This window comes from Corvus cornix, chromosome 3 (assembly GCF_000738735.6).
Source record: "Corvus cornix cornix isolate S_Up_H32 chromosome 3, ASM73873v5, whole genome shotgun sequence".
NCBI lineage: Eukaryota > Metazoa > Chordata > Aves > Passeriformes > Corvidae > Corvus > Corvus cornix.
In genome coordinates this window covers 21,124,441-21,149,948 of record NC_047056.1, presented here as the reverse complement: position 1 = coordinate 21,149,948, position 25,508 = coordinate 21,124,441, and the positions used below count along the sequence as shown (strand labels likewise).

General features: G+C 38.3%; 1 protein-coding gene across 5 annotated transcripts in view; it reads left to right on the top strand.

The window, feature by feature from the left end:
* Window positions 1–24,558, top strand: part of KCNK2 (potassium two pore domain channel subfamily K member 2) — a 128,767-nt gene extending 104,209 nt beyond the window's left edge. For all 5 annotated transcript variants that reach the window (XM_010393593.4, XM_010393594.4, XM_010393595.4 and 2 more), the window contains 2 exons: window positions 7,760–7,899; window positions 22,176–24,558. In XM_010393593.4, coding sequence (XP_010391895.1) covers window positions 7,760–7,899; window positions 22,176–22,493 — 458 coding nt within the window. In that variant the 3' untranslated portion in view covers window positions 22,494–24,558. The remainder of the gene's footprint in view (window positions 1–7,759; window positions 7,900–22,175) is intronic.
* The last annotated feature ends 950 nt before the right edge of the window (window positions 24,559–25,508 follow it).

Genomic DNA, 25,508 nt, shown 5'->3' with positions numbered 1-25,508 from the left:
TCCCATTAAGCTGAATTATTTGCAAATAACTTTTTTTAGCTCAGTATATCAAAGTCTGGGCCAGTTCTGTGTCAATCTTTTTCTTGAAAAGGTGTCAGAAACATTCATTCACTTCTTAGATTTGAGTAAGTATATGCTGTCTGTGCTGAGAAAGCATGTCAGTCTGAGTCAGTGATGTGTAGAGGGTGAGGTTCAGGAATTCAGAGCTTTGTGCTCTGAGCCTGAGATTTGCTTTCCTTGGCCTGGTCTGATGCTTCTGCTGATGCAGCTCCACCATCTCTCTCATGAAACACCTCTCTCCCACCCCTGAACTCTGCGCAAGCCAGAGGTGGCTGACAAGGACCTTTGTGCTGGTCTGCTCTCAGTGAGCTACTCTGCTGGAGGGAACTGTTTTAACTAGACACTCATATGCTGTGGGCTCCTCCTGTGTCTTGTCTGTACCCATGGCTGTTGTGTGAGTCCAAGTGTGCCAAGCTGAGGCTCTCAGGTTGGGTAACTCCTCTTGTAGATGTGCTGGAAGTTTTGCCTTGATGGCAGTAATGGGGTCTTGTCACTGGCAAAAGCTTTTCAGGTTAGTGAGGTTCAACAAGGACCTCTAAAATATCAGAACTGCTTGACATTTTTGTAAATGATCTGGGTAAAATGGGGGTAAATTTAGTTGTTGTTGACAATACTAAGCTATTCAGGGAGCCTTAATTTTTAGACTGCTTGCAAGGTTGCCAAAGATTCTTGTAAATTACAGAACAGAGCTATAAAATAGCAAATCAAATTTCTTTTGACTTTTACATAGTTATTTGTGATGTGTCCAAATGTCTTTGTGTGTGTCTTGACTTCTGCCTTTCCATTTTCTTTCCCGTATTCTTTTTCTTTTCATTTCATCTTCATAATTTGTGATTCTGGTCAAATAACAACTAGCATGAAATAAAAAATTTATGCTGTTTTCAAGTCAAGAGTCTGGGTGTTTTAGACTTTCATTCCTGAAGGGTACATGTATGCCAGGGAATAAAAATGATAGTGTATAAAGGCCTGGTTATATTTACTGTAAAGCATTATATGAAATGGCCCACTTGGCTCTAACTAGAACACTGAGTACATTCATCATTACTCCCATTATAAATTTCCATAGACTTCTCTATTTGTAGACCATTTGATGTCATAATTTTTTTCCTACATCGTCTCCTTTTTAATTTTACCAGGAAACACTTTCTCTTCCTACAGAATGTCCTTGAATTATATTGTTCTATAGCTGATGGCCTTTTATGGTTCACTTGATAGATGTTCTTTATTTAATTAAAAATCCTACTGTAAATCCATTATTTCAAAGTATCAGAAGTGCTTTCTAGTTTCTTTGAGCAATATGCATAAGACTTTTATTTGAACTGAAGTATGGTATTGACTTAAAGGAGGAATGGGATTTGTAATTGCAGAGAGAACGCTCGAGAGAACAGGGTTAGATGGCTGCCTCCATCATAACTGGGAGGTTAACATTCCCATGGGACTATATTTTGACAGAGATAAAGCTGATAATATTATCAACTTTGGGTGAACTAAAATACTCTGGTTTTGGCAGGTGACTTGAAGGATTTTTCAAAAATGTCCAATTGTTTCTTTTGCAGTACATAATTGGCTGGTTAAATAAAGATTTTGAAAAATAGGTAAGGTATTAATTGGCTGAGCTTTGCATTGTGGAAGTTTGCAGTCATTGGTGTATCTGTAAGAATGAAATGATGAAGGAAACTGACATTGCAAGTTCTCAATGGAGCTGATAGAATTTGTCCTAAGAGCTAGGCTTCCTTATTAATTTTGAGGAAGTATGTAGAATTTTTTGCACCCTAACACATTAGTATCTTCTCTTCATGATTTTTTGGTTTGCTTGTTTCTCTTTTAGGTAAGTCATAACTGCAGAGTGGACACTAAGGGCCACTGATATTTTTGTGGTAGGCTTTGTCTGGAGAACTCTTCTTGAAGTTTAGGAAAGCTGGGTGTCACAAACAAGGGAGAAACATGAAGAGTTAAGGCATGTAATGCTGTGTAGGGCTATAAAAGAGGTGGTCATGATAGAATATTGTGGTTGTAGAGCATGCTGGTCTTGGTTCTGGTTTGCCATGGTGAGAAAAAAGCAGCAAACAGAATGATGTTCCAGTGTCTAGATGCAATGCAGTTGAAAAAAATCCTCTCAGTGGCATTAATTTGTTCATTTTGCTGATTCTTTTCTCCTTAAATAATACTTACAGTGAAAATTGTCTTCTTCCATTTAGCATTATAGCCAAAGCATAATTGGTGGGCAGTGATGCTCTGATTTGCAATTATATCAGAGTGTACTTTCTGCAATAGAAGTCAAATTGATGATTGTTTTAGTGCATGGAGGCACTTCTGATAATCCATAAACATGTGTCAGTTTTGGCCCATAAAGTTCCCTCAAAACCCCGAAATTCCTATATATCTGAAAATTTTCAAATCTTTTTTTCTGTGAACTGTCATCTCAGAGGAAAAAAAACCCCTAAGTTTACAACCCCTGCAAACAAATCCCATGGTTGTGTTAACATATGTGTTGATGTGTAAGGAAATATTTCTGAAATACCTATCATTTTTCACTAACATGAAACTATCTGCTTTCTGGTGCCACTGCAAGTAGGAGCCGAAAAGAAGAACTTTCAGGAGGTACAGGACACTGTGTTACTCAATAGCTGTAGCAAAAGGGAGCCAACAGAAGAACCTGGGATTCAGGAATATAACGGTGTCCTTGGCTGTAGCACAGGCTGTCATATTAGAAATTCTTTTGTTCTCCAGGATTTTTTTTAGAACTTTCTTCTTTTTTGTACTGGAGACCATGTACTCTCTTCCCAGAAACCAGAGGGAGGAAACATTCCCTTTGGTAGTCAGAGTCTAAGTTGTTATTTGGAGCCTGTGGAAGTTTCAGCTGGGATTTCCATCAGCAAGAGAAGCCTTAAGGCAAACATAAAAGACTGATCACTCCTAGTGTGTGCAAGAAAGGAAAAGATGAAAAGCCCTTATAATGCATGTTCAAGAAAATATATGAATTGTATTTGAAAAACTTGACTTCTTTGTCTTATGAAATGACTTGTTTTCTAATTTTTGGAATGGTTGAATTTTTTTGGAGGGAGAGAAACAATTTTTTTATTTGAAGAAAGATTATTGTAGCTTCTCACAAAAACAAAGAAGAAAAATTGTACTACAGCCTGCACTGCCTTATGAATATCAGGACATAGTCAAACATCCCTTTTCTTGTTTTCAAGAGAAAACATTGACTTTAACATGACAGAAGAAAACCCAATCAAAACTATTAATACCTTGTGAAAGACAAAAAGAAATCTTCTCATGTTGAATGTGCCATGATTTTAGTACAATGAAATATATTTCTGGATACTAAGGTTGGTACTGAGGCACATGAATATGTGTATAATTGACAACATACTGTTCACATGTACAGATAAATTCTTTAACTTGCAGTGCAGTTTGGAAGGCATAGTCAAATATTTCTAATGGCATTTATCTAAGAGGATTCAAATCTAAATTAGGTGGCATGTCCAAAACTTGACTAAATTAAGTAGAAGGCAAAAATATAAATAGCATATCAGTAGTCTATTTCACAATGGGGCATAATGATGATATAAGATTGTCTCAACCGGTTCAGTGAAACAGATCACAGAATTCTGCAAGTCTTACTTTAAAAATGTATTCCAACTCTTTTGTTACTTTTGTGAGTACGTGGGTTTTTTTGTTTGTTTGTTTGTTTTTTTTTTTGCTTGGCTTATTTTCCATTTTTGAGCCCTGATTTTTAACTTACTGCTTTTTCACTGTTTCATTCTGTAACACACTGATGTATTGCCAGTGTAATACACATACCTGTCTATGCACTGTTGCTTGGTCTGAGACCCAGTTTGTAGTGAGCTGAGGTGTTTTAGTCTCATTTAATGTCACCAAACGGGGGCACTTGACCTGGTGGTCATAGCAGCCCAGTTGATCTGCTGTCACTGTGTGATACCATGCACCAGCAGAGAGAAATTGCTGTCATGCTGAGCCAGGGGTGTGTCCAGCATCCTGGAGGAGAGCTGTGTGCTCTCCCACAGGCTCCATGCCTTTTTTTTGGCATCTGGAGGAGCTCTTTGCCCCCTCAGGACGTGGTGCCCGTAATAGGGGCTCTCTGGTGTGAGCCATGCTTTAAGGTTAAGGTGGAGCACTGTCTTGCTTGGTGTCTGTGTAGGACAGCATGTGAGGAGTGTTTTAGATCCGTGCTTTGTATTCTGAAGTAGCTCTCCATTTTCCTCTGAGTGGCATCACGTGGCTCATATGGCCTACTTACATTCCATCTCTGACAGCGCAATATCTTGTCCCCAGCCTTCTGTATTTCCGCATCTCCACATGAGCTAGTCTTTCTCTGTCCCCTTTTTTTTGCAGTCCTCAGAGGTAATTCCTTTCAAATAGGAAGGATTTGAAATATGGCTGAACCTCCATATTTGGAGTGGGACAAATGACATTTCTGGATTAAGCATGTTCATCAGGTTTGTCACAACAGGGATGGTGGACAGCTACTTGTTATTCTGTAATTAAAACTGGATTATATGATATTTCTATATCCGATTAATTTGTACTGCTGATGAAAAATCAGACATTTCCTTGTTTGCATTGCCAACTTTTGAATAACCCAGAATTTTTTGCTGGTATGGAATTGAGATACTCAATGTTGACAGCACTTTCTATTCTCTCCTTCTAAATTTGAAGTAAAAATGCAAAGCCAACCAACTTAACAGAAATAATTACATGTTTCTATTTTGAGCTGCTTAGCTGTAGGAAAAAAGGGGAAAAGAATGACAACAATGAAGAAAATTATTTACTTTAAAAGTACTTGTTTTACATAAATAAATAAGTAAAAAAGATATATTTGTAATCCTGATCTCTTACCTGAGAACCAGAATCTGTTCTAAAGCACTCCTGAAATATTCTCTAATGCCTTTCTTCACTGAAACAGAGTTCTCAACCTTAGTAAGGAATATGTTTGGGCCATAGAACAACTTACATTTTCCAAAGTGTTGAAAATACCAAATAAAAGTTATTTGGCAGATAAAGAATGGTGGCAGCAGCAATGCAATAGCCTTTGATGAAGATGGATAGGAAAACTTTGATTTCTCATAGACCTCAAGCTACTTTAAATCAAATCATTACCAGAAAACATCTTGGCAATAAACTGTGGCTGCTCTTGCTGTAACAGATTATGGCAGTGAGACTGCTAGATTTCTTCTTCATTGTGGTTTTAACCTATTTTGGGTAGAGGCTAAAGAAAGCTGGGAAAATTTTTGTCCCTCAGCCCACAAAATTGGGTTTGCCAAACAAGCAACAAAATTCAGCTTCTGCCTTCTCAGCATTTTGCTTCCTAGAGGGCTGCATAAACCAATTTGCTTTGCAAAAGAAACATGATGGTGTATCATATTGATATGGTTTTTACCATGTTGCCCATAAAATCATTAGATTATCTCATATACTTCAGTACATTTAGCTTTGCGTACTCATACACAAATGCATTCATACCCATTTAAGTAAATTTGGTAGTTAATGAATTCTTTTAGTTTAAATTCAGTACAGCTGAGTTGTGATCACATTTCTCTATGAAATCCTATTTAATGACATTCCCAGGTAACTGCATTATGGCAGTTTGAGCATGACAGGAGACAGTACAAACATCCTTAGGTATGTCTCTCTCTCCCTGAGATTTGATTAAATTGTGAAATCACCCAAGGAGTCCTTGAAATTCAGAAGCTCAACTGCTAATAAAGGTTTTAGTTGTGAAACCTTACCCTTGAGTATTTCTTTGGATACCTTTTGTCCCTTTAACTTTAGGGAAGCTGAACTCCTTTGGGCATGGCTAGATGGAGCCATCTCCTGGCCAGACAGCATCGAAAACTTGGTTGAACATGAATATGTCCTAACTCCTGCCTTGGTGATTAACTTTGCTGTAAATAAAATGAGTATAAACTGTGAAGGAAGTGCTTCCTGCAGGCTGGCAGAGTTAGGTTCCAGTTTCGGTTTATAAACATAATATGCCAAAAAATTAAAAACCAACCACGTGGATGCGTTCTATGACACTTGTGCATTGTACGAACAGCTGAAGAAGAGGATGCGCCACTGAATGTGGCCCATTACTAGAGCAAAGACATGGTGGTAATTAACCATTTTTTGAATTACAAAAAATTTTGGGTCAATCATCCCTAAAATTCCGTTTTACTAGATTGGCATGAGATGGATGTTGTTAACAAATAACTTGATGTTTTTTCTTGTGCTGTGATAAACTCAGCCCTTTGGTAGCTGGATGTCTTCTGTTCCAAACAGAGCCCTGTCTTCTACCTCTGCTTGGGACTATGAAGGCATCAAATTATATCCACTTGCACAATGTGGATTAATCTCTTGAGTAGATAAGTAAACCATTGCAGCTCAATGCATTTTTATTTCTTGATGCAAAGATGTAATTGACATGAAAAAAACAAAATTTTTGTCTGTGAGGGCTTCCATACAAATCTAGTCATCAGTAAAATTCTTTGCTATTTGCATGAAATCTCTCTTTATTTGCATGCAATCTCTCTTTGTTATTTGCATGCAATCTCTGTGATAATACAGCTAAGTAAAAACGTTATTCTCCATGAGAGTCAATATCAGTACTGTAACAAGATGCTTGATATTTTCAGGCCAATTTCCTTTGATTTGTTTTATTATAGGATGCAGATACGTAAAACAAAGTATTATGTACCTGTACAGGCTACTTTAACGTGCCCGAGAATGCTTTACTATGGAGTCTCTTCAACTGTGGGCAGATACACACATCGAAATTCTTGCACCAGCCCAAACTAGAAGTCTGGTTTTACTTGTTGTAACATAGCTGAATTACAAGTTTAAGGCTTCTGTTTTATTGCATGGCAAGATGTGAAATGTGAGTTATTTGGTGTTGTCAAGAGCTCTGGATGAACATAATTTTTTTTGTGTGGAAATAAGACATCTGTTCTTTATAGCTGTATTACACCTGGAAGCTGTATTACCAACATCTGAAATTTTTCCTTTTTACTTTAACATTGGAAAGAAGTGACTGGTGCTTATTGCAGTAGGATTCAAAAAAGCTGCCTTCAGCTGACTTCTCTTTTATCTACCTTTTTTTTTGGGGGGGGAGTATGATCAGTTCAACTTAAGTCCCTGTACTCTGGTTTCCTTCCTCAAAATGGAGACTATAATATTTGCCTACCCACCAGGGGCACCTGTTAATGCAGGTGCTACTCTTTCTTTACTGAGGCTAAAGGTTTTATATAAGCATTGAGATGTTTTAAAGTTCTTACAAAACCAGATTTCTCAGGATATGTACACATTGCATACTTGGGAACAATACTTAAACCTCTGATACAGCATCATTATTTGGAGCAGGTGGGAAGTCATTTCATTCAAGCTGTCTTCACTGACCTCTATCTTAAATGATAGTATATCAGAAGTTGAACCAGTTTGTGTTCATTCAGTAACTATTATGAATGGCTAGCAGTCATTGTCTAAAATTTGCATACTCCAGCCATTGCTTCCAAGAGCAAACTAATTTATATAATTTGTTCAAATTCAACAAAGTATTTTGCTAGGAATTTTTTCATGGGTAAAAATACAGACGTTTTAAGACATTTAACTTCTTTTTTTCTAGGAAAATTACTTTTAAAAACATCTTTGCACCTATAACTATTAAGTCTGATTTAATTTTAACTGTATTGTTTTTCAGGGGGATCAGATATTGAATACCTAGACTTTTACAAGCCAGTGGTGTGGTTCTGGATCCTTGTCGGGCTTGCTTACTTTGCAGCTGTCCTCAGCATGATTGGAGACTGGCTAAGGGTCATATCAAAAAAGACAAAGGAAGAGGTAAGAATATTTTGAAAGGTGAAGAAAACTCCTTTTTATAAACTTTGAATAGAAGCCAGATGAACTTATGGCTGCTTTTGCTCTTAGGGTGCATAGGTCAAAGCCCTTTCTGTATGAACTATAATGCTGCAGCTCAAACTGCAGGAAACTACATAGCAGCCCATTCAAACATAGTATTTTATTTTCGCATGTCTGCATAGCAAATTAGATTAAATGTATTATTAAATTAAGTGTATATGAACAGTTGCACTTGATTTATGGGGGAAAAAATCTTAAACTACTGTTCTAGGCAGTAGAAGGTAGGCCTTAATTTTTAAGGCAAAAATAATTCTGCTTCATTTCTACAAGGGATATAGGTATGTAAAGAAAGTACTTATGTAGTTATATTTGAGATACTATGTTTTATAGTGGTAAGAAAATAAATTTTTCATATCATGCAAGATATTGGAATGAATTATTTAAATATCCCTGGGTGTGTATTACCATAATATCTTCCACAGAATTACTTGGTGTTTGTAGTCAGGTATATTGCTTTCAATTGAAATATGTTTCACTTGTAAATGTGTATTTATTATTCCAATGTTGCAACAGTATTTTACCTTAAATTTTGCCATTTAAGAAAATGTCCTGGTTTTGAAAATGTTAGAGGGTAAATAAAATTTCCTTCAATTGTAGTGTGCATAGTTCAGGTTTTACTGGGAGTTGGAGAAATTAATTTTGTTTGAAGCAACATATTATTTCCCTCTAATTTAGCTTGAGTTCCTTTGCACGCATCAGTTGAATTATGATACTCAAACATAAAAGCTCTAATTTGTTTTTGATGGAATGAATATGTTGGCTACTGTGCAGTGGCCTGCTACTTACATTGTTTTAAATTGTTTTCCTAGCTGTAGGGCATGGCATCGATGCCTAGATGTATTCCTGGCAATCCTTGAGTTCCCAAAGCCTTTGCTCTGAAGGGTAGCTTACCCCTGTGTGCTTTCACCGACTGCAGCCCCTCAGGGTGCCTGCCACCTCCTGAGCAGGAGCAGGGGCACTGCTGGCAGCAGGCAGGAGGGTGGGAGCTGGGCTCCTGGGCAGGATTAAACCCACTTTGTGAGGAATGTGGGGTAGGAAGCCCTTTTCCATTGCCCTTGCTGGCTCATGGCTCTGTGGTTAGAGACAGCTCTGTGACAGGTCTGCTGTAAGTACACTTTCAGCAGGCAATCCATAACCACTTAGCCCTGAAGCAGAGGGCAATATTTGTTGGAACAGTTTCAGTTTAAGAGTGTCATCTTTTGCCACATGCTGTAAATTTGAAAGGGTATTTATGGCCTCCCTTCCACAACAAGCTTTACTAGTGCCCTCCACACACAGGGAGCAGCAGGTACCACTGGAGTGTTCCCATTTGCAGGTTCAGCAGCTTGCAGGATTGCAATTCTGTTTTCTAGAAAAGCCCTGAGGGTGCCTTTAACAGGCAGCCTTACACAGCTTACACCAGCTGCAGGGAAACCAGTGCATCAATTCAAGTGCCAGTAACCTGCATGGCTGTGTTGGGTTATTTTGAACTTCAGAATTAGGTTGGGGTCTCCCATTTTCCCCTCTGCAATAGGAAGAAGCAGGAGAACACTGGCGTGGGCTCCCCAGGGAAGTGGTCACAGCACCAAGCCTGCCAGAATTCAAGAAGCATTTGGACAAGGCTCTCAGGCACATGTTGGAATTTTTGTGCGGGACCAAGAGTTGGACCTCAGTGATCCTTGCGGGTCCCTTCCAGCTCAGGATATTCTGTGATTCTAAGTGTGGTGTTTCCTCTGGGGAGTCTTCTGCTGTCTAACTATTCTCAACTTGGGGCATTTCCTAAACTGTCTTTAGTTTCCCTGGGTTACTTGTGTCTGGATGTTTTGGAAAAAATATGATGTGACTGAGGCACTATGACTTCAGACTATGCAAAAAATGTTCTCAGGCTTCTTTTTGCTGTATTTTCTCAGACACTGTTGACACATTTTAGTTCTTCACACTATTTTCTAGAATTAATTTGATATTTAACCTCAGTTTTCTCATATTCATTTCTGTTATCCAGACAGCATCTTATCCAGAGATCTTAGTATATTGACTATATAGCACACTGAGGTTTCAGTCTTATAATGATGATAATATATTAAGAATATTTGAAATTTGTAGTATCTTGTGTATATTAGTTTATCTTGAAATATATCTATTTCAATACAGACTAACTTTGGAAAATATTTAAAGACACATGAATTGAAGAAACTTAAGAATACCTCTAACACATCAAAAGCATTCCTATTTTTATCAGGGAAAACTGTTTGCCAGGTTATGCAGTGCAGAGCTTCTTTTTCCCAGGCACTGGGAATGTGTAACCTAGTGTATCTTTTCATTCTTTCTCACCTTTATAGCCTAAACAAGCATATTCATTTTGTCTACAGCAAGGAAAACATCATTCTTCAGATATACCCAAATTGTCTTGGCTGAAGCAAATATTGGGAATACTGCTGTATACAAGTCTCATGTGTATTAGGTTAGATTAAAGACAGACATAACATTATTGGTGCAGTTTGTTCAGTTAATAATATCTCTGATGGTCAGAAATCTCCCTCTTTATTTTTTAACCCATTGCTCAGGCATGTGTGTGAATTCATGAGAGAAATAAAAATGCTTTAGCAGTTTAAAATTCTATAGTTTTAACAATGGCAGAGACCAGTTTGAGAATTGAATTATGACATACCTTGTGTGTTAGTTAGAAATTTTTTTTGGTTTATTTTCTCTCTTCCATCCTAATGAAACTTTGTAGGAAGAAAGTAATACAAATATATTGCATTTTGTTACAAGATTGGCCATAAGCATCTTAAAAATATTCACTTTTTACAGGTCTCATTTTATGATAAAAACTGCTGCTCTTAGCTCATTCTTGCTATCTGCCCGGGGAAATCTGAGTGAAGATGCTGAAAGAGTTTAGTGGAAATGTAGTTATCAAGTCTCTTCTGTGCCAGAAGCCAGATGAGACTGGATTTCTTGTCTTTTTTTCCAGTTAAACCTAAATTTACAGTGGACTGTTCCAGCTTCTATGGATGCAGATTATAGCAGAGGAACCTCTCTGCAGTTCCAATATACATCAGTGCAATGCAAAACCCTAGTTCCACGTATGGGGTTTATTTTTTTAACTGTCTTAGGGAAGTGTTCTGTCAGTCCTGGAGGAAATAGCCTCTTATACCTAAAGGTAGCCTTTGAAGTTGGAAGCAATGTTATATATTAAAACCTATTGAGATACAGAGTCCATGATAAAATCTACAGAACTGTGATTAATAGCACCCTGAATACTGAAGCAGTTTAATATATTTCCTAGGAAATAGGATGATGAAAACCTTATTTCCTGAAAATTATGGGGATTGTTATGGGAATCAACACATAAATATAAAGATGATTTTGTATAGGACTTGTATCCTACTTTCCATGAAAAAACAGTAGTCTACCACATTTTAAATACAGGAGGGAGTAGATCATTCAGTAGTGATCAATTGTGCTGGTTTCAGCAGTCTAAGACCAAGCAGCAAAGTGTAGAGAATGTTACTCGAGTCCAGAATGGAGTCAGAGAGGTTGCAAGTGTTGAAAAGCCCTTCTTTGTTTCCCCCCAACAACCAAAACTATGTATCATCGGAAGTAGATTTCTTTTGACAGGCAGCCATAGTCTCTTTTTTTTGCCTTTTCCTATAGTCCAAGGTAAAAACTATCAATAAACATCAGCATACTTAGGGTATGAAGGGGAGTCCTTCTTATTCCAGGGAGGAAGCATGCTGAAAATGAATATTACCTAAAATCTATAGTTCTATTCATACATATTTTTAATGCAGTTGTATTTTTTCTTAGTAGCAGTTTACATAAGACTTTGAGGCGATAATGCATTTCACTGTTTCAACAAAATAAAACATGTATTTTTTTCAATATTCTACCAGCAAAGCTTGCCATATCCAAGTAGATCTGAGACAAAAACAATCTGATCAGATATGCACTGATGCACAAAACTTCTGTATTTTGATATTAAAATCCAGATAACCAGTATGTCAGTCAGTTGCTCAGGTGGCTTTTGTCTCCTGAAACACTCTAGAGAATTTTGAATGCATCAAATGGGGAGGGAAGTGAAAGACAAGTAGAGACAGAAGTGGGAGTTTTAGAAGGATAGATCTGGAAGCAGTTCATACAGTAAGATAGATGAAGTGTCAGAAAGTCACTGGAACATGCTGTGTGCTATAATCTTAAGTAGGCGATCTGTCTCTGAAGTTCAGCTTCAGCTGTACTAGCTTGGCTTAAACTCCCTCCTCTTCATTATTCTCTACACTCTGATTACTCAGAGCACTTTTAAAGTCTTCTGATTTTAGTCTCTTTGAAAGGTAAATTTTCAGCAGGATTTTTTTCTTGTCGTATTTTTTTCTTCTGTATGCAGCAGCTCCTGAATTCCAGCATTTTCAGCAAAAATGCCTACCTAACCAACAACCTTAGGCAAGATTGTTGGGCTATAGATCCTGGAGAAGCCTGTTCTCTTCACTGTATACCATGAGTCCAGGTGACTGACTTATGTTAGACATTAGCTCAGTTTGGACAAGTGATTTTTTTTCATGCTGCATGTCTGTCTTTTGAATTGAACAACATGGATCCAGATTTATGGGCCAAGCCTAATGTTTCATGCGAAATAACATTTACTTCTTGTGGAAATTCAAGAGGCAGTTGCTATGTTTGATATTTATAAACAAATTCAACAAATTTGACTCATCTGAGTCATCATTCAGTTTAATCTTCTTGGCACCAGTGACAGAGCTGTCACTCAAGTCTGTCAAAACAGAATTAGACTTGTCATGATGATGCCATGGAGATTATTGCACTCCCCATATTATTTGTTGCCTTTTTATTAGCTTCAGGCTAAAGGTGCTCACCCAGCATAAGGGTCCCAACATAAAGAGAACTTAAGCTGATTTCTCATATCCCCTGAAAAGGGACCCTAGATGTAGGCTGTATGTGTGAAAAGATGGAAAAATTAGTGGACTCAAGTGAGAAACAGTTTTGAAGGGTTTTGGTGCTCCAGGCAAACAGATTGTCCTTGGAGGCCGTGTAGTGAGGGTGTATGACCAAAGAGGAGGAAGAAGTTGTTCAGTTGGTAAATGAACTTTTGACCTGGCTCTCCCTGTTTCAAGAAACAAAATTCATTCACTTAGAAATGAAGTTGGTAGACAATAGCTCTTCAGTCTGGTGATCAGAGACTGTTTACAGAGATGTGAGTCATTTGCTGGTCCATTTCGCATTGTTCCAAGTGAGATAGGTCAGCTTCTGCTGAAGAAAACAACCGTTTGGGCTTTTGCTTTTCTTACATCCACTCCAACCAATCCCCCCAACTCCTGGCAAAAGAAAACAGATAAGCAATCCAAATCATAAAAGAAAAACAAGCAAACAAAAAACCAAAATAAAAACCCAAAAGACAAGAAAACGTCAACCAACCAAAACCCAAAAAACCAAACCCAGCTGCAGCAGTTTAAAGAATTTTAGATCCACAAGTTTGCTAGATTGGTCAGGCTGGTGTGATGGATGTCTCTTCCTAGAAAGCACTGAATTGCAAATATTTGTGGGACACAAGTATAATGTGAAAGCCATGGCATGCAAAGTAATTTTGCAAGGCAATGATTAATACGGGTAACAATTCTAAGATGTGCTAGCAGGGGATCATTGAGTTTCTGTAGGAAAGTGGTGCTACTGCTGCAGGTGGTGTTAAAAGGTATGTTACCAGAAAACAATCCCTAGATTTGTGGTCTAAACTTCAGAAAGAGTGCAGAGAGCTACAAAAATGACAAGGGAAAAATCTGAAGAGAAGTCTGTCTAGCATTAAGAGGGGTTTTTTTCCTGTACATCCAAGATGTGCAGAAAAGTCTATTTGAGAAGGAACAGTCACATTCAGAAGGTGATTGTTTCAATAATTTCTATGAGATTGGGAGAAATACAAAATCCTTCTACAGTCAAAGCAACCTCATGTCTCCAGTCAAATTTGACTAGTAACAGGACAATAAACCAACCAAAACAATCCCAAAATATAAGGTGAGAGTACAGTCTCTCTATCACAGCCCTGAGTCTCAGGGACGTATAAAGAGTAGTATTGGTGTAAGGAGGAGATGGAAGTGACTGACCTGGTTCTGAGTGCAGCTTGATCTCTTCCTTTCTATGAGTTTAACTTATGCTGGTGATGTTCTTGAATCTGCCCTAGCAACAGTCTGTAATACTGAGTTTCTATATTGATCAGTTTTTTAAAAGTCTGCTGTGGTAATATGTGCAATAGTGAATAGGAAAGAACATCTTGTTCTGAGAATTCCAGGAAAACTAAACAGCTGATGGCTTTTGACACTTTTTTTTGAGATCTTTCCTCGTAGTTTTGTGTACTTTGTACATGTGATACTTACTTCACTTCAGATTCAGCACTCACACAGATAACATCGACACAGTTTTGCTGTGGTTATATTTATATTTGTGTAATGCCTCTTAGCTGGGCATACCAGGCATTTAGAGACTGCTGTTTTATTATTGCATATTGAATACCAGGTCCTGCTGGGGTGCTGATTACAAGACATGTGCTGCCAAGTACACTTCCATGAGGAGCAGCATGGCCCAGGGCACGGGGACACTGTCAGTGTCTCTCATGCCAGGCACTGTGCCTGGCCCTGCTCTCCCACAGTGCTCAGAGAAGGAGAAAATTCCAGTGAAGGCTGCATGCAGCAAGGGAGTGATGGCAAGAGCTATTGAATTTGCAAAAATAAAACTAGGGCAAGAGACTTACACTTCATAATAAGAGAAATTTTTTAAAGAGAGATCATTTATAACAATGTCATTTCTTGGAGTTAATTACTCATGAAGATTCCCAGAATATATGTTGTGATGGTCTACATTGAGAAATCTTAATTTTGGAGGTAAGATGTAATTGATCCTTTGTAACAGCAGTAAATATATCTGAGGTTTACTTTATTGTGGGCTGAAAAGATTCCAGATTAAATATCACTGACATCTTCATGATTAACATTCCTGAAAGCTTTACCTTTTTTTTTTTTTTTTTTTTTTTTTTTTTTTAGGATAATCTCAGTACTTGAATATTGTTAGGAAAAGACTCCAGAACATGTTACTAATGCTGAGTGTATGAATCTGATAAGTGTCTTGAGGATGAGTCCCCAGACAAAGCCAGTTCAGCAGAATGCCCTTGCAAGTAGGTGTGTCGACATTGAGGAAAATGATTTGTAATTGCAGATAAAGGGGACTGAGGAAGCTATGGAATACTTCCTTTCACAAGGGATTGGTGCAGTTGTATTATTAGTGATGAACAGCCAAAGTGGAGCTATTTCACACAAATATCACTCCAGATACTGACATTAGAAAGTTAAGAAATAAACATCTCTTGCTGGGCCTTGACCATGTAGTTACTATAATCATTCCTTGCTCATTACCAAGTAAAAATTATAATTCCTTTTTTAAGTTTGTTCTTTTTTAGCATATCTTTATAAGATAAAAAAAGCCCAATGAGTTATGAAACAGTTGTTGTCTCTTTCCTCTGGGAGAAAGTTGAGGCAGTCTTTCAACAGCCTGTGGCTTGGGTTTCATTATGGTTCTTGTATAGTCCTGAAAATGTTTGCTATTCCTGGCTGCAGCCAAGTGGTTGGCTTTGTAGCACAGGCAGAGGATACACACTGTTCTCCTGAATCACCTTAGGCTCAACTGATAGAGCTTTGTGCAAACCTAAGTAGTTTCTTGTGGCTAATACAGGTGCATGTCATTCACTCTCACCAGGATGAAAGAGGGGTTGGATGGCTCTCTGAGGCAGCTGAAACAACTGAATAGAAGTTATTTTTAAAGGGAAAATGTCAACATCATCTTTTTTTAATCTTTATCTTTGGAAGTTAACAACAAAGCAGAGTGTAAGAGAGAGAGATAATCAGGCCCATAACTTGTCTACACTACTGAGACATACACACATGCAGCTCTATGCAAAGAGGTATCCGATGGGCAATATTCAATAATAGTTCTGAGGAAATACCTAACACAGCAGTCTTCATATTTATGGAAAAACATAAGGTAAAACAAAATAACTGTGTTCACTGTTAGTATATCTGCTTCTGTTTCATAGGCATGGTTTTTAAATAATATTTTTAGGCTATTTTTATTTTGTTGAATAAAACCATGATAGAGGAAAAGGCCATTTCTCGCATCTGCCATCTGTCACATCTCCACAAAAGATATTCCCACAGCTGCCACCATAGGAGTTCCTCCACAAATAAAATAATCAAAATTTGTGGGCTCTTTGCATTCCCATTGGAGAATGTGGTTTATTTCATCCAAGGCATCAGATGTGTTCATGGAAGTTATGTGGGTGAAACCAAACAATCTTTGCCCACCAGAATGAACTTGCGAGCATTGCTTATTACAGGACTGAATAATCCAGTTTCCATCAGGAAAGCATTGTTCCCAAAACATTTCTGACCACCATGGCAACAAAACCACAATTGTCTATGTAATTGAAACCTTTCCTCAGAAGATGACAATTTCACAAAAGAGACCCTTTTCCCCCTGATATTTGTCTGAAAAACAGAGGGATGTGTATACCAGGGAAGTGGAACCAAAATAGGCATCACTTACCGCTTCACGTGCTTCATATGTGCCATTCACTTTGAAATTAAAGTCTGGTACCTTAAAGACCTGGTGAAGAAGAGTTCCCTGCTACAGAACTGAGGTCCTGACAGGATCAAGTAGAAGATGGTGTTAAACACCTGAGAAAGCTCAGCATAGGTATCTCATTTAGTGCTTGTGGTATTTCTTGCATTTTGTGGCTGTTTACATTTAAGGACAAGTAGAGCACACTCTTCTCTAAACACCTGTCCACAGCTATTTTGTGTATGTACTAATAACACTATGAAAGTAGAAATACTGAAAGCCAGATCACTGGGTTGGGAATTTTAGGTGGACTATAAATGAGATTCCCTTAATATGCAGCAAATGCATGGGTTTCATGAAAAGTTTTTGTGAAACTTATCTTTTTCTCTTCTGCATTCTGGTCTTCTCTAACCTATAGCCAGCTGAGGTAGTGAATAGAAATTTGTGTCCAGCAGCAACTTGGGTGGGAAAAGGTGCCATATGATTGCCCAGGAAAGTGAGATGGCAGGTAGGAAACTCCCCCTATGCACTCAGGGATAAACCCACCCAGCAGCTGAGTTGTTAAACTCATCACCCCTCTCTGTACCTACATTTTTTTTAAAAAAGAAACTTCAATTTCTGTGAATGCTGGGTGAGTTTCCTGAGAACTAAGACAAAATGTTATGTTCTGTACTCTGCTGCCTGCATAATTTGACATGTAACGCGCTTTCTAGTTTTGTCTGAGTAGCATATCATAGAGAGGTTAATTGGATGTGTTATTTTTAAGTAGCAGGATAAAGTACACTGGAGAGGAAAAATGAAGCTATGAAAATTCGGAGAATGGAGTAGGGATAAATGTTTGGCATTATATACTGGGGAACATCTAGACCATTAAGAATATCTGTAAGGAAGGGCACATTTTTTCACCCTAAAATGTAGTAAAATGGATACCTCCAGCTCATCTACTTGTTTTTTAAATTCAATTTTTTGGCTTGCACAACCATGCTCATCATAAAATATATGAGCCCTGTATCCCAATGGGAAACAACATAAAGCACAGCTATGACAGAAAAAGCTGCACACATTATTTAGAAATATATGTTTTCATTTTCCTGCATGACATATATATAACGCTATTTTTTTTTTCTTATTTGCTACTCAGTGGTTTGTCTCCTCCTGAGTATATCATAACTTTTATGTCATATATCTGAGCTCCATCCAAGCAGGATAGATTTCTTCCCACTCTGTAAATACAAGTAGATTAACTGATTATACTGTAATGTTGGGATTTTTCAAGAATCTCCCTGAGACAGAGGAGCAAAACTAGGGCAAAGTTAAGTTAGGCAAGTGCATTTGTCTTGGTTTATTTAAGGATGTCCTTAATTATGCTTTTGTTTGTTTGTTTTCCTGCCAGAGCACAGATGTGGCTTAATTCAAAATACAGATTACTTGTGTATTGCTACATGGCTTGTGCTTTCCAGACTCTTAATAGGAAGAGTGGTCTTCCTGAATGGAGGGAAGTTTTGCTCATATAAGTATTTGGATAATTTTGTGAGTGTCCAGAAAGATTCTCAAACTCTTGACAAGTATAAGTGGAGAATGAAGCAGGTGCTTCAGTACGTTCAAATGCTTTTTTAGTTTTAACAGTAGCATCCCCTTGGACATACTTACATGCTGTCTTATGCTGCTGGCCTTTAGCTGAGTGTGGAGCCCAGCTAGACAGAAAGCTAAAACACAGTGGCAGTGAAACTGGATAGGAACTTTTGGTCCTGCTAGAGATATTGACTGAGAGCCAGTTGTAGGACATTATTCATTTAGATGGATTTTGGCAGGAGTAGGAGAAGGAATGATGGCTTAAAGTCCATGGTTTTTTTTTCCTAGTTCTGTTAAATTTAGTATATCTGTCTTGAAGTTATACTGGTGGTGGTGTATGTGTGCAGCCTGGGAACTGTTTGGTCATTCATTTGGTCATTCAGGAATTTCATGCAGTGTTTTATTGATGTCTGTTTTTCACTACACAAACTCCCCAAAAAACCTAAAAGTGACTTTAACAAGAATGAGTAGAATACTCTTCACAAATGGTTCAGAGGCAATTTCTCATTATATCCTACTAGAGCAAATGTGAGATTTCCACCACAGGTAGGCACAGATATATTGGCATAGACATTTGGAGGTGCTACTGGAGATGACCCGTGGTATTTGAGACATCCCCATAGGGCTGTTGGATATGGTGCTGATCATATGGAATATCCTGGCAGCGGTAGCTGGAGGCCAGGGAACCTGTGCTGGGCAAGGAATTGTGCCAATGCTGTTCATTTGTTAGAAAAGTTGTGGGTGTTGTTTTTGGGGTGTTTTTCTGGGGGTTGAGGTTTTTGGGTTTCGGTTTTTTTGGGTGTTTTTTTATTTTTTGGTTTGGTTTTGTGGGGAAGTGTTCTGTGTGGAATATTTACTTGTGTTACTATATACCATAATTCTTGAGAACTTGTTATTGAGACTTGTCTTCCCTAGAATCATGAGGCAGTAGGGTGCTGCTTCCTGCTTCTTAAATACATAATAAAGTTACTAGCTGTTGATGTACAGTGTAGCTAGGTTGATACTCTTTGTGAAATATGTCTAACACCTTGCAGTCTAATTTGGATTTTGATGTGGAGGAAGTCAATTCAGGAGCTGGGATAGGGACCATGTCCCCATTACTAGTGGCATTTCTCTTCCCTGAAGGTTGAAGTGAGAAGCATCACCAGATTAGTGCTGCTTGTTGTATGGCTGAGTCAGGTGCTATCACTGTGACATGTTTTTCATATTGCTTCTGAAATATTTTGTGACATTTGGCCTTCTGTTAAGTATGTAGTTGTCAATAATTTCTGTGACTAAGAGGCCTTGTCCTCATGTCACACTGCCTCCAACTATGACAGCTGTAGAATCTACAGAGCTGTGTTGTAATGAGGCGACAGAGCTGGAGGAAAGTAAATAGTTGTCACAGTAGGTAGGTATGCAAAGAATTTCATTTTCTTGAGCAGCACAGGCAAGTGGCATTTCAGTGGCTTTGCATAAGACATTTTTTTGGTTGTCAGAACCCAGATGAAGAGGAGCTGTAATGCAGTGTGATAAAGTGTCATAACCTAAGGACAGAAAGAACCTGAACATACACAGATATGTCCCTATGGATCAAGGAGGGATCAAATTATATAAGAAAATTACTAATGTACACTGGTAGTTAAAACTGCACATTTCTTTTCTTATAACCTGTTGTGCTTGAGTCTGGAAGTGCCATGGAACTAAGAGCTTTATTTAGAAGAGGTAACATTTTTGAATGTGTTTCAGTTCACATGAAAAGTAGGGGCTGAGAGCAGTGATTTGGGGCATGTATAGTACAAAGAGCACTGAACTCTTGGTTTCTAATGTGTGCCAATTCCCTCTGTTTTCCTACTAACGCGTGTTGATTCTACTTAGTCATAGTATTACTAACAGCATGTTGTAATTTGTATTTTTTCCTACTTTTTTAATATAAACCAACATTACAACTTTGGTGTATGGGCAGGTAGAATTGTGTCCACTGTGCTAATGTTCCACACCACCTTAATTAGAGTGAGCTTATCTCCAAAGGCACATTTATTGATGCTCGTCAGCTGGCTGCACAAACTTGCTTTCCCAAAGAAATCTGATTAGAATTCAGTCATCAGATACCCCAAGAGCTACAATTTCAAGATTCTCCTGAATAACTTGCATGCCCAAGAGCAGCTTGCCTTGTGTGAGACAGGACCATCACCAGGAACATTTTGAGCCTATCCTAGAGGTTACAGAGACTTGCTTTCTTCAGAAGCAAGTCCAGTTGATTTTTTTTCCTGGATAACATGAAATCACATGGGAACTGCAAAAAAAAAAAAAAAAAAAAAAAAAAAAAAAAAAAATTGAAAGATTACAGGGAGACAGTTCAATTGTGCTGAGACACAATTTAAAAGCCTGATAGCATCTCTTGTATGTGACCATATGCAATGCCAGAGATGTGTGCCTGAGTAAAATACCTGGTCTGTTAAATGCTTACACAGAGGGGTACATATAAATATATGCAGTAAAATAGAAACCTGTGTGCTGCCTCTTTATTCCCCCAGACAGAACCATTCTCCAGAACCTGAGCAGCCTGTCTTTAGTAAGGCATAGGAAAAAGAGAAAATTGCTCCAGGGTTGCACTGATACTATTTATCATATTTTTATTACTTGTTTACTACAAGTAAAAATATTGGAGCAGCTGAGATGTTTCAGCATTGCAGATTTCATTATGTTCAGATCTGAAGTGCAGTGTATCTGATCCTAGCTGCACAAATTAAATACTAATAATCATTCAGCTAGGTGAGTCTTCTGTGTATTGCAGATAATTACCCTTGTTTTAGAAAATACATATTTGTCCACATTTATCATCTTCACTGAAGTGGAGATGAATGTAATAAAATGACCCTTGAGTAAAGAGATCTTTTTATTTTGTTTCTGGAGGGGGAAAGTTTTCCTGAAACCCTGTCACTCCTGGATGAGCTGATTAATTTTAACCTTCGTTATATTCCTGTTTTCCAGTGCACTGCAAAGCATGAATAAGCTCGTGGCTTTTTCTCTGATGGTTTGCTCCCTGTATTTTTCTGTGTAAACTCTTTTTTCATTTCTGTGCTTACCAAGTCAGAGTTTTCTTGCCAGTGATTTAAATTCTGGACTGAGCAGTACCAATTAGACTAATTTATTTATGTGGGTTAAATTCTCCTAAAGTGCTTCACTTTGGAGTTATGTTTATGAGTGATTTATCTTCCCTGTGCTGTACCTTCCCAGTATTAAGCTGACTAGGGAGCAGAGATTTAAAGAGAAATAATCGGTTTCCTTTGCAGTTGTAATGAGATATCATCATCAAAGGGTGCCTCTTTTAGTTACCTATGTAACTTAGTGTAACAGTGGTTTGACTGAAATACAAGTGCAAAAATATAAACAGTAAATAAATGACAGGCCATAGTTTACTTCAGAGTAGATCTGCTCAGTCTACCTTATGCCATATCTGAGGAAAAATAAGGACGTTTTGGGCTTGAGGGTGGGAAGCATATATGCCACTGAGGTGACTTTTAACTGTTGCTATGTTGGTGCTATGTTTGAGCGAGTGCAGAAAAGAGAAAGCAAACACCTGATGGTCCCTTTAAAAAGGCTTTTCTGTCTAAATTTAGAAAATTCTTTGCCAAATCTCCCAAGGATCTTTCCAGAGACAGTGAAAGTGCTCATAAATAACCCTCACCCTAGTAACAATACATAACACAGCCTGGATTGCTGGGATTTCAGCATCCCCTGACCAGCTGGGTATTGTGCAGCTGTCAAGCCTCTGCAGCTTCCCTGTATTGCTGGCTGTCTATGATAACAATTAAAAAAAAAAAAAGCAGCAGAAAATATTTTTATTTGTGTTTTTGGAGTTGTTGTTAGCTCTTACTAGTGCAGTGTTTCTTCTTTAGTTGCTGTCAATAAAAGACTGAGTCTTTGGCATGAGAAATTTGTGCCGGTGGCAGCTCTTTGGCAGCCCTGCACTCTCACCAGGCTCCTGAAGATAAACAGTGTCTGAAGTCCTTGGTTCCATAATGCCTCTGTTTTATTCCTGATTTTTGCTGCAGGTTGGGGAGTTCAGAGCCCACGCTGCAGAGTGGACAGCCAATGTCACCGCTGAGTTCAAGGAGACCCGAAGGCGCCTGAGCGTGGAGATCTACGACAAATTCCAGCGGGCCACCTCCATCAAAAGGAAACTCTCTGCAGAACTTGCTGTCAACCACAACCAAGACCTGACCCCCTGCAAGAGAACACTGTCAGTGAACCACCTGACCAGCGAGAAGGACCTCTTGCCAGCTCTGACAAAGACGGACAGCATTTACATGAACGGCTTGACGCCGCACTGTGCAGCAGAAGAGATAGCCGTGATCGAGAACATTAAGTAGCCATGACTTTGGATCCCATTCCTTGGGAAGCTCTTGGCTTAGACTAGCCATCCACCTTTTTTTCCTCCACCCTGTTGATGACCAGTGCTAGCAGCATTTTATATGTGTGCATGAGTTCCACAGAAAAACTACAGTCCCGAGTTACCATCGCATCTCTTCAGAGACACAAAGACGAATGGCACTGCTGGTTCCGAAAGATGCTGGAACAAGCAATGTTTTCTGCCTTTATCTGCCCAGACTGTTTTTCACTTCTAATGTGCCATACGGCCTCACGAATGAATCTCACTTGTTTATGGTAACAATGTAGCTTTGAGGGATCAGTCCTTAAAATTTCAGGGTCTACCTTACTGAGCCTAGGAATGGACCATTTCTGGACTACAACACATTTGTAAATGGCAAGAAATACTTATGCAGCCTTTTACCTAAGAAATTTTGGTCAGTGCCTTATCTTTTGAAGAACCAGAACCTCTACAGTTCCTGTACAACTTTTGTTTGTTTGGGTTTTTGCATGAGAAATGTGTTTCATTTAAGCTTTCGTTCTTCTTGAGATGATGGTGTTTCAAAGGTGTCTGTTGTGAAGATACCAACCAGCACGAATGAATGCCAAAACTCAACAATCATCAATTGATGTTCTTAGCTCCAAATTTAAAGGCACTGCAGTTTCAAAAGTTGCAAACCTGTCCCCCAGAAGCATTTTGTTTTACTCAGGTCCAGCTGATACTTGTTCATGCTGACTTGTAGGATTTGCAGACCCTTTTCAGGTCTTAGTTTTCCAAGCAGTGTTCAGCAGTTGTTTTTCTCTGCATCAGATGTACCAAAAAAATCTGCAGCTTATCTATCACGAAATCATTTGGTAGATGACAAGAGCAAATAAAAATTACTGTTTTGGTGAAAGGCAGGGGGAGGCTTTTAATTGCTGTGTTCTAATAATCACATCCAAAAAACAATGCAGAAGAATACAGCTATTTTTAATAAGCATAAACCTTCTGCCAGATATTTGGTATGAAAAGGAATCTTAATTTCCTTTTTAAGTCAAGTTACTCCAGAGGCTACATGATATTTTACCCAGGAACCCTGGTGGAGTGCTTTCCTGAATGTCACGTGGGCTGCTTGTGCCAGAGCTGTGGCTAACGTGGGAATGCAATTGAAACTGGTATCACTGTGACTTTCTACATTTCAAATAGAGATGGCTCTGAATATCAGAGCGGGCATGAAGAAGAGCTGATAAATAGCACAATCTGAATACCGATGATTGTTCAGACAGGATAGGCTGACAAGAAGCAGATCTAAACCAGACTATGGGGTTTTCTTTATTGGTTTTAAGAAAACACATTAATTTTGTACCTTCTGTTTTGCTTATAGGTGTACATGAGATTCAGAAGAAATGCAGGATGGAATGGATAATTTTGCATTTTTTTCCTTATGTTAGTCCATTGTAACCTGGCTGTACAGAAAATGAATAGAACAGGCCTTAAAGAAAAATTTAGGCTCTGTAAATTAAAAAAGAATGGGACTTTGCTGATTGGGCATGATTCAAGTGGCAAATCTTACAGCATCTCTGACCATTAGATAACATGCAAGATATGAATGTTCATGTTTTTTGGATGCTTAGCTTGTTTTCTAATAAATATAAGTTAATATGTAAATTCAGTGTAAATATCAGTCAATTAACATTTACAGAGAGTACGCTTTTAAAACTAAGAAAGTTCCATGACACTGCACCGAGCAATGCTCTTATAACAAAGACCCTTGTCTCCCCAGCACAGTGTTCTGAATGTCCACATGGCAAGGGTTCTTCTTGCCATGTATAAACTGTGAATTGTAATGAAAAATAAAGTTTTTCATTAAAATAAGCTTTCCTGAATCTCCTGCTTGCTATAACTGGAATGCTAAGGAGCAATTTGTGAAACTGATTTTTATGCTTTCATTGGTTACAGACTATAGCAGTTTGCCACCTGCTTTAATTTAAGCTGGTTTAGCAATAAAGGCTTGACTTACGCAGCTCAGAAATTACTATTTTTTTTCTTGATATTAAAAATGATGCTCTTTGGTTGCCATACCTTAAGTTGTGTTTCTTGCTATTTTGTTTCAAAAACTTATCAGGACTCAGTTTCTTCATCATATGCTACAGAGCTTCTGGCAATTGCTCCATCCTTGCCCTGGGGGAGGCGCAGGGGGCTCTGCCCCTCTGTCCTGCTGGTTTTCGGGTGGTTGCTAGTACCTTTCTGCAGAGTGTATGAACAAGCAGCTCTGAGAGCAGCAGCCTTTCACCCTGCAGCAGCTGTTCCTACAGTGACTATTCTACAGGGGCCTCTTTAATTAGGTCTTGGCCAAGGGAATGAGAGCCCACACCAGTGTGGTGGTGAGGAAGACTGTTTTTTTAATATTGTTTCACTCTGATTTGTTGTTTAGTGCCTTCTGGAGCTGATTTTTCAGAAAGGGACAGGTAATGTTCAAAGTTTATTGTCCTTGGTTCCCTGAGACGCCTTAGGTTAAAGCCTTGTATCACTCTAACCAGCTTGTTTCCAGTTACCAACCTACAGAAGTGCTTGGCTTTGTGGTTTCTGTAATTTTAAAGAAATTTTGGGCATCTCAGGACCTGCTGAAAAGAGTGCATTTTTTGGAGATCCTGTAGCCATGTTTGAGATACAAGTATGGATACTTAAATCCATTCAGTTTTTATTTGCTTTGAATATTGAGTATGATCCCTGGGAAAAGAAGCCCTGGTAACTTATGTATAAGATATTTATTTTTTCACTTTTGTAACAGATCTAAATTATCTTCCCCTATCAAAATAGATCTACCTGTGGGGAACAAAGCATAAACAAATAAAATCCTTTATCTGGAAGTTTAATAACTGAAGAAGAAAAGATGCCACAGTTCAGATGGTGTAGGTAGGTAGAGTTACCATGATCCAAACATAGCCAGTGCCATGAAAGTTATTGGAAAATCTTTTTCTCGCTCTCCACATATAGTGATAGACCACAAATGCTGAAAATGACTCAGTTACTTTAT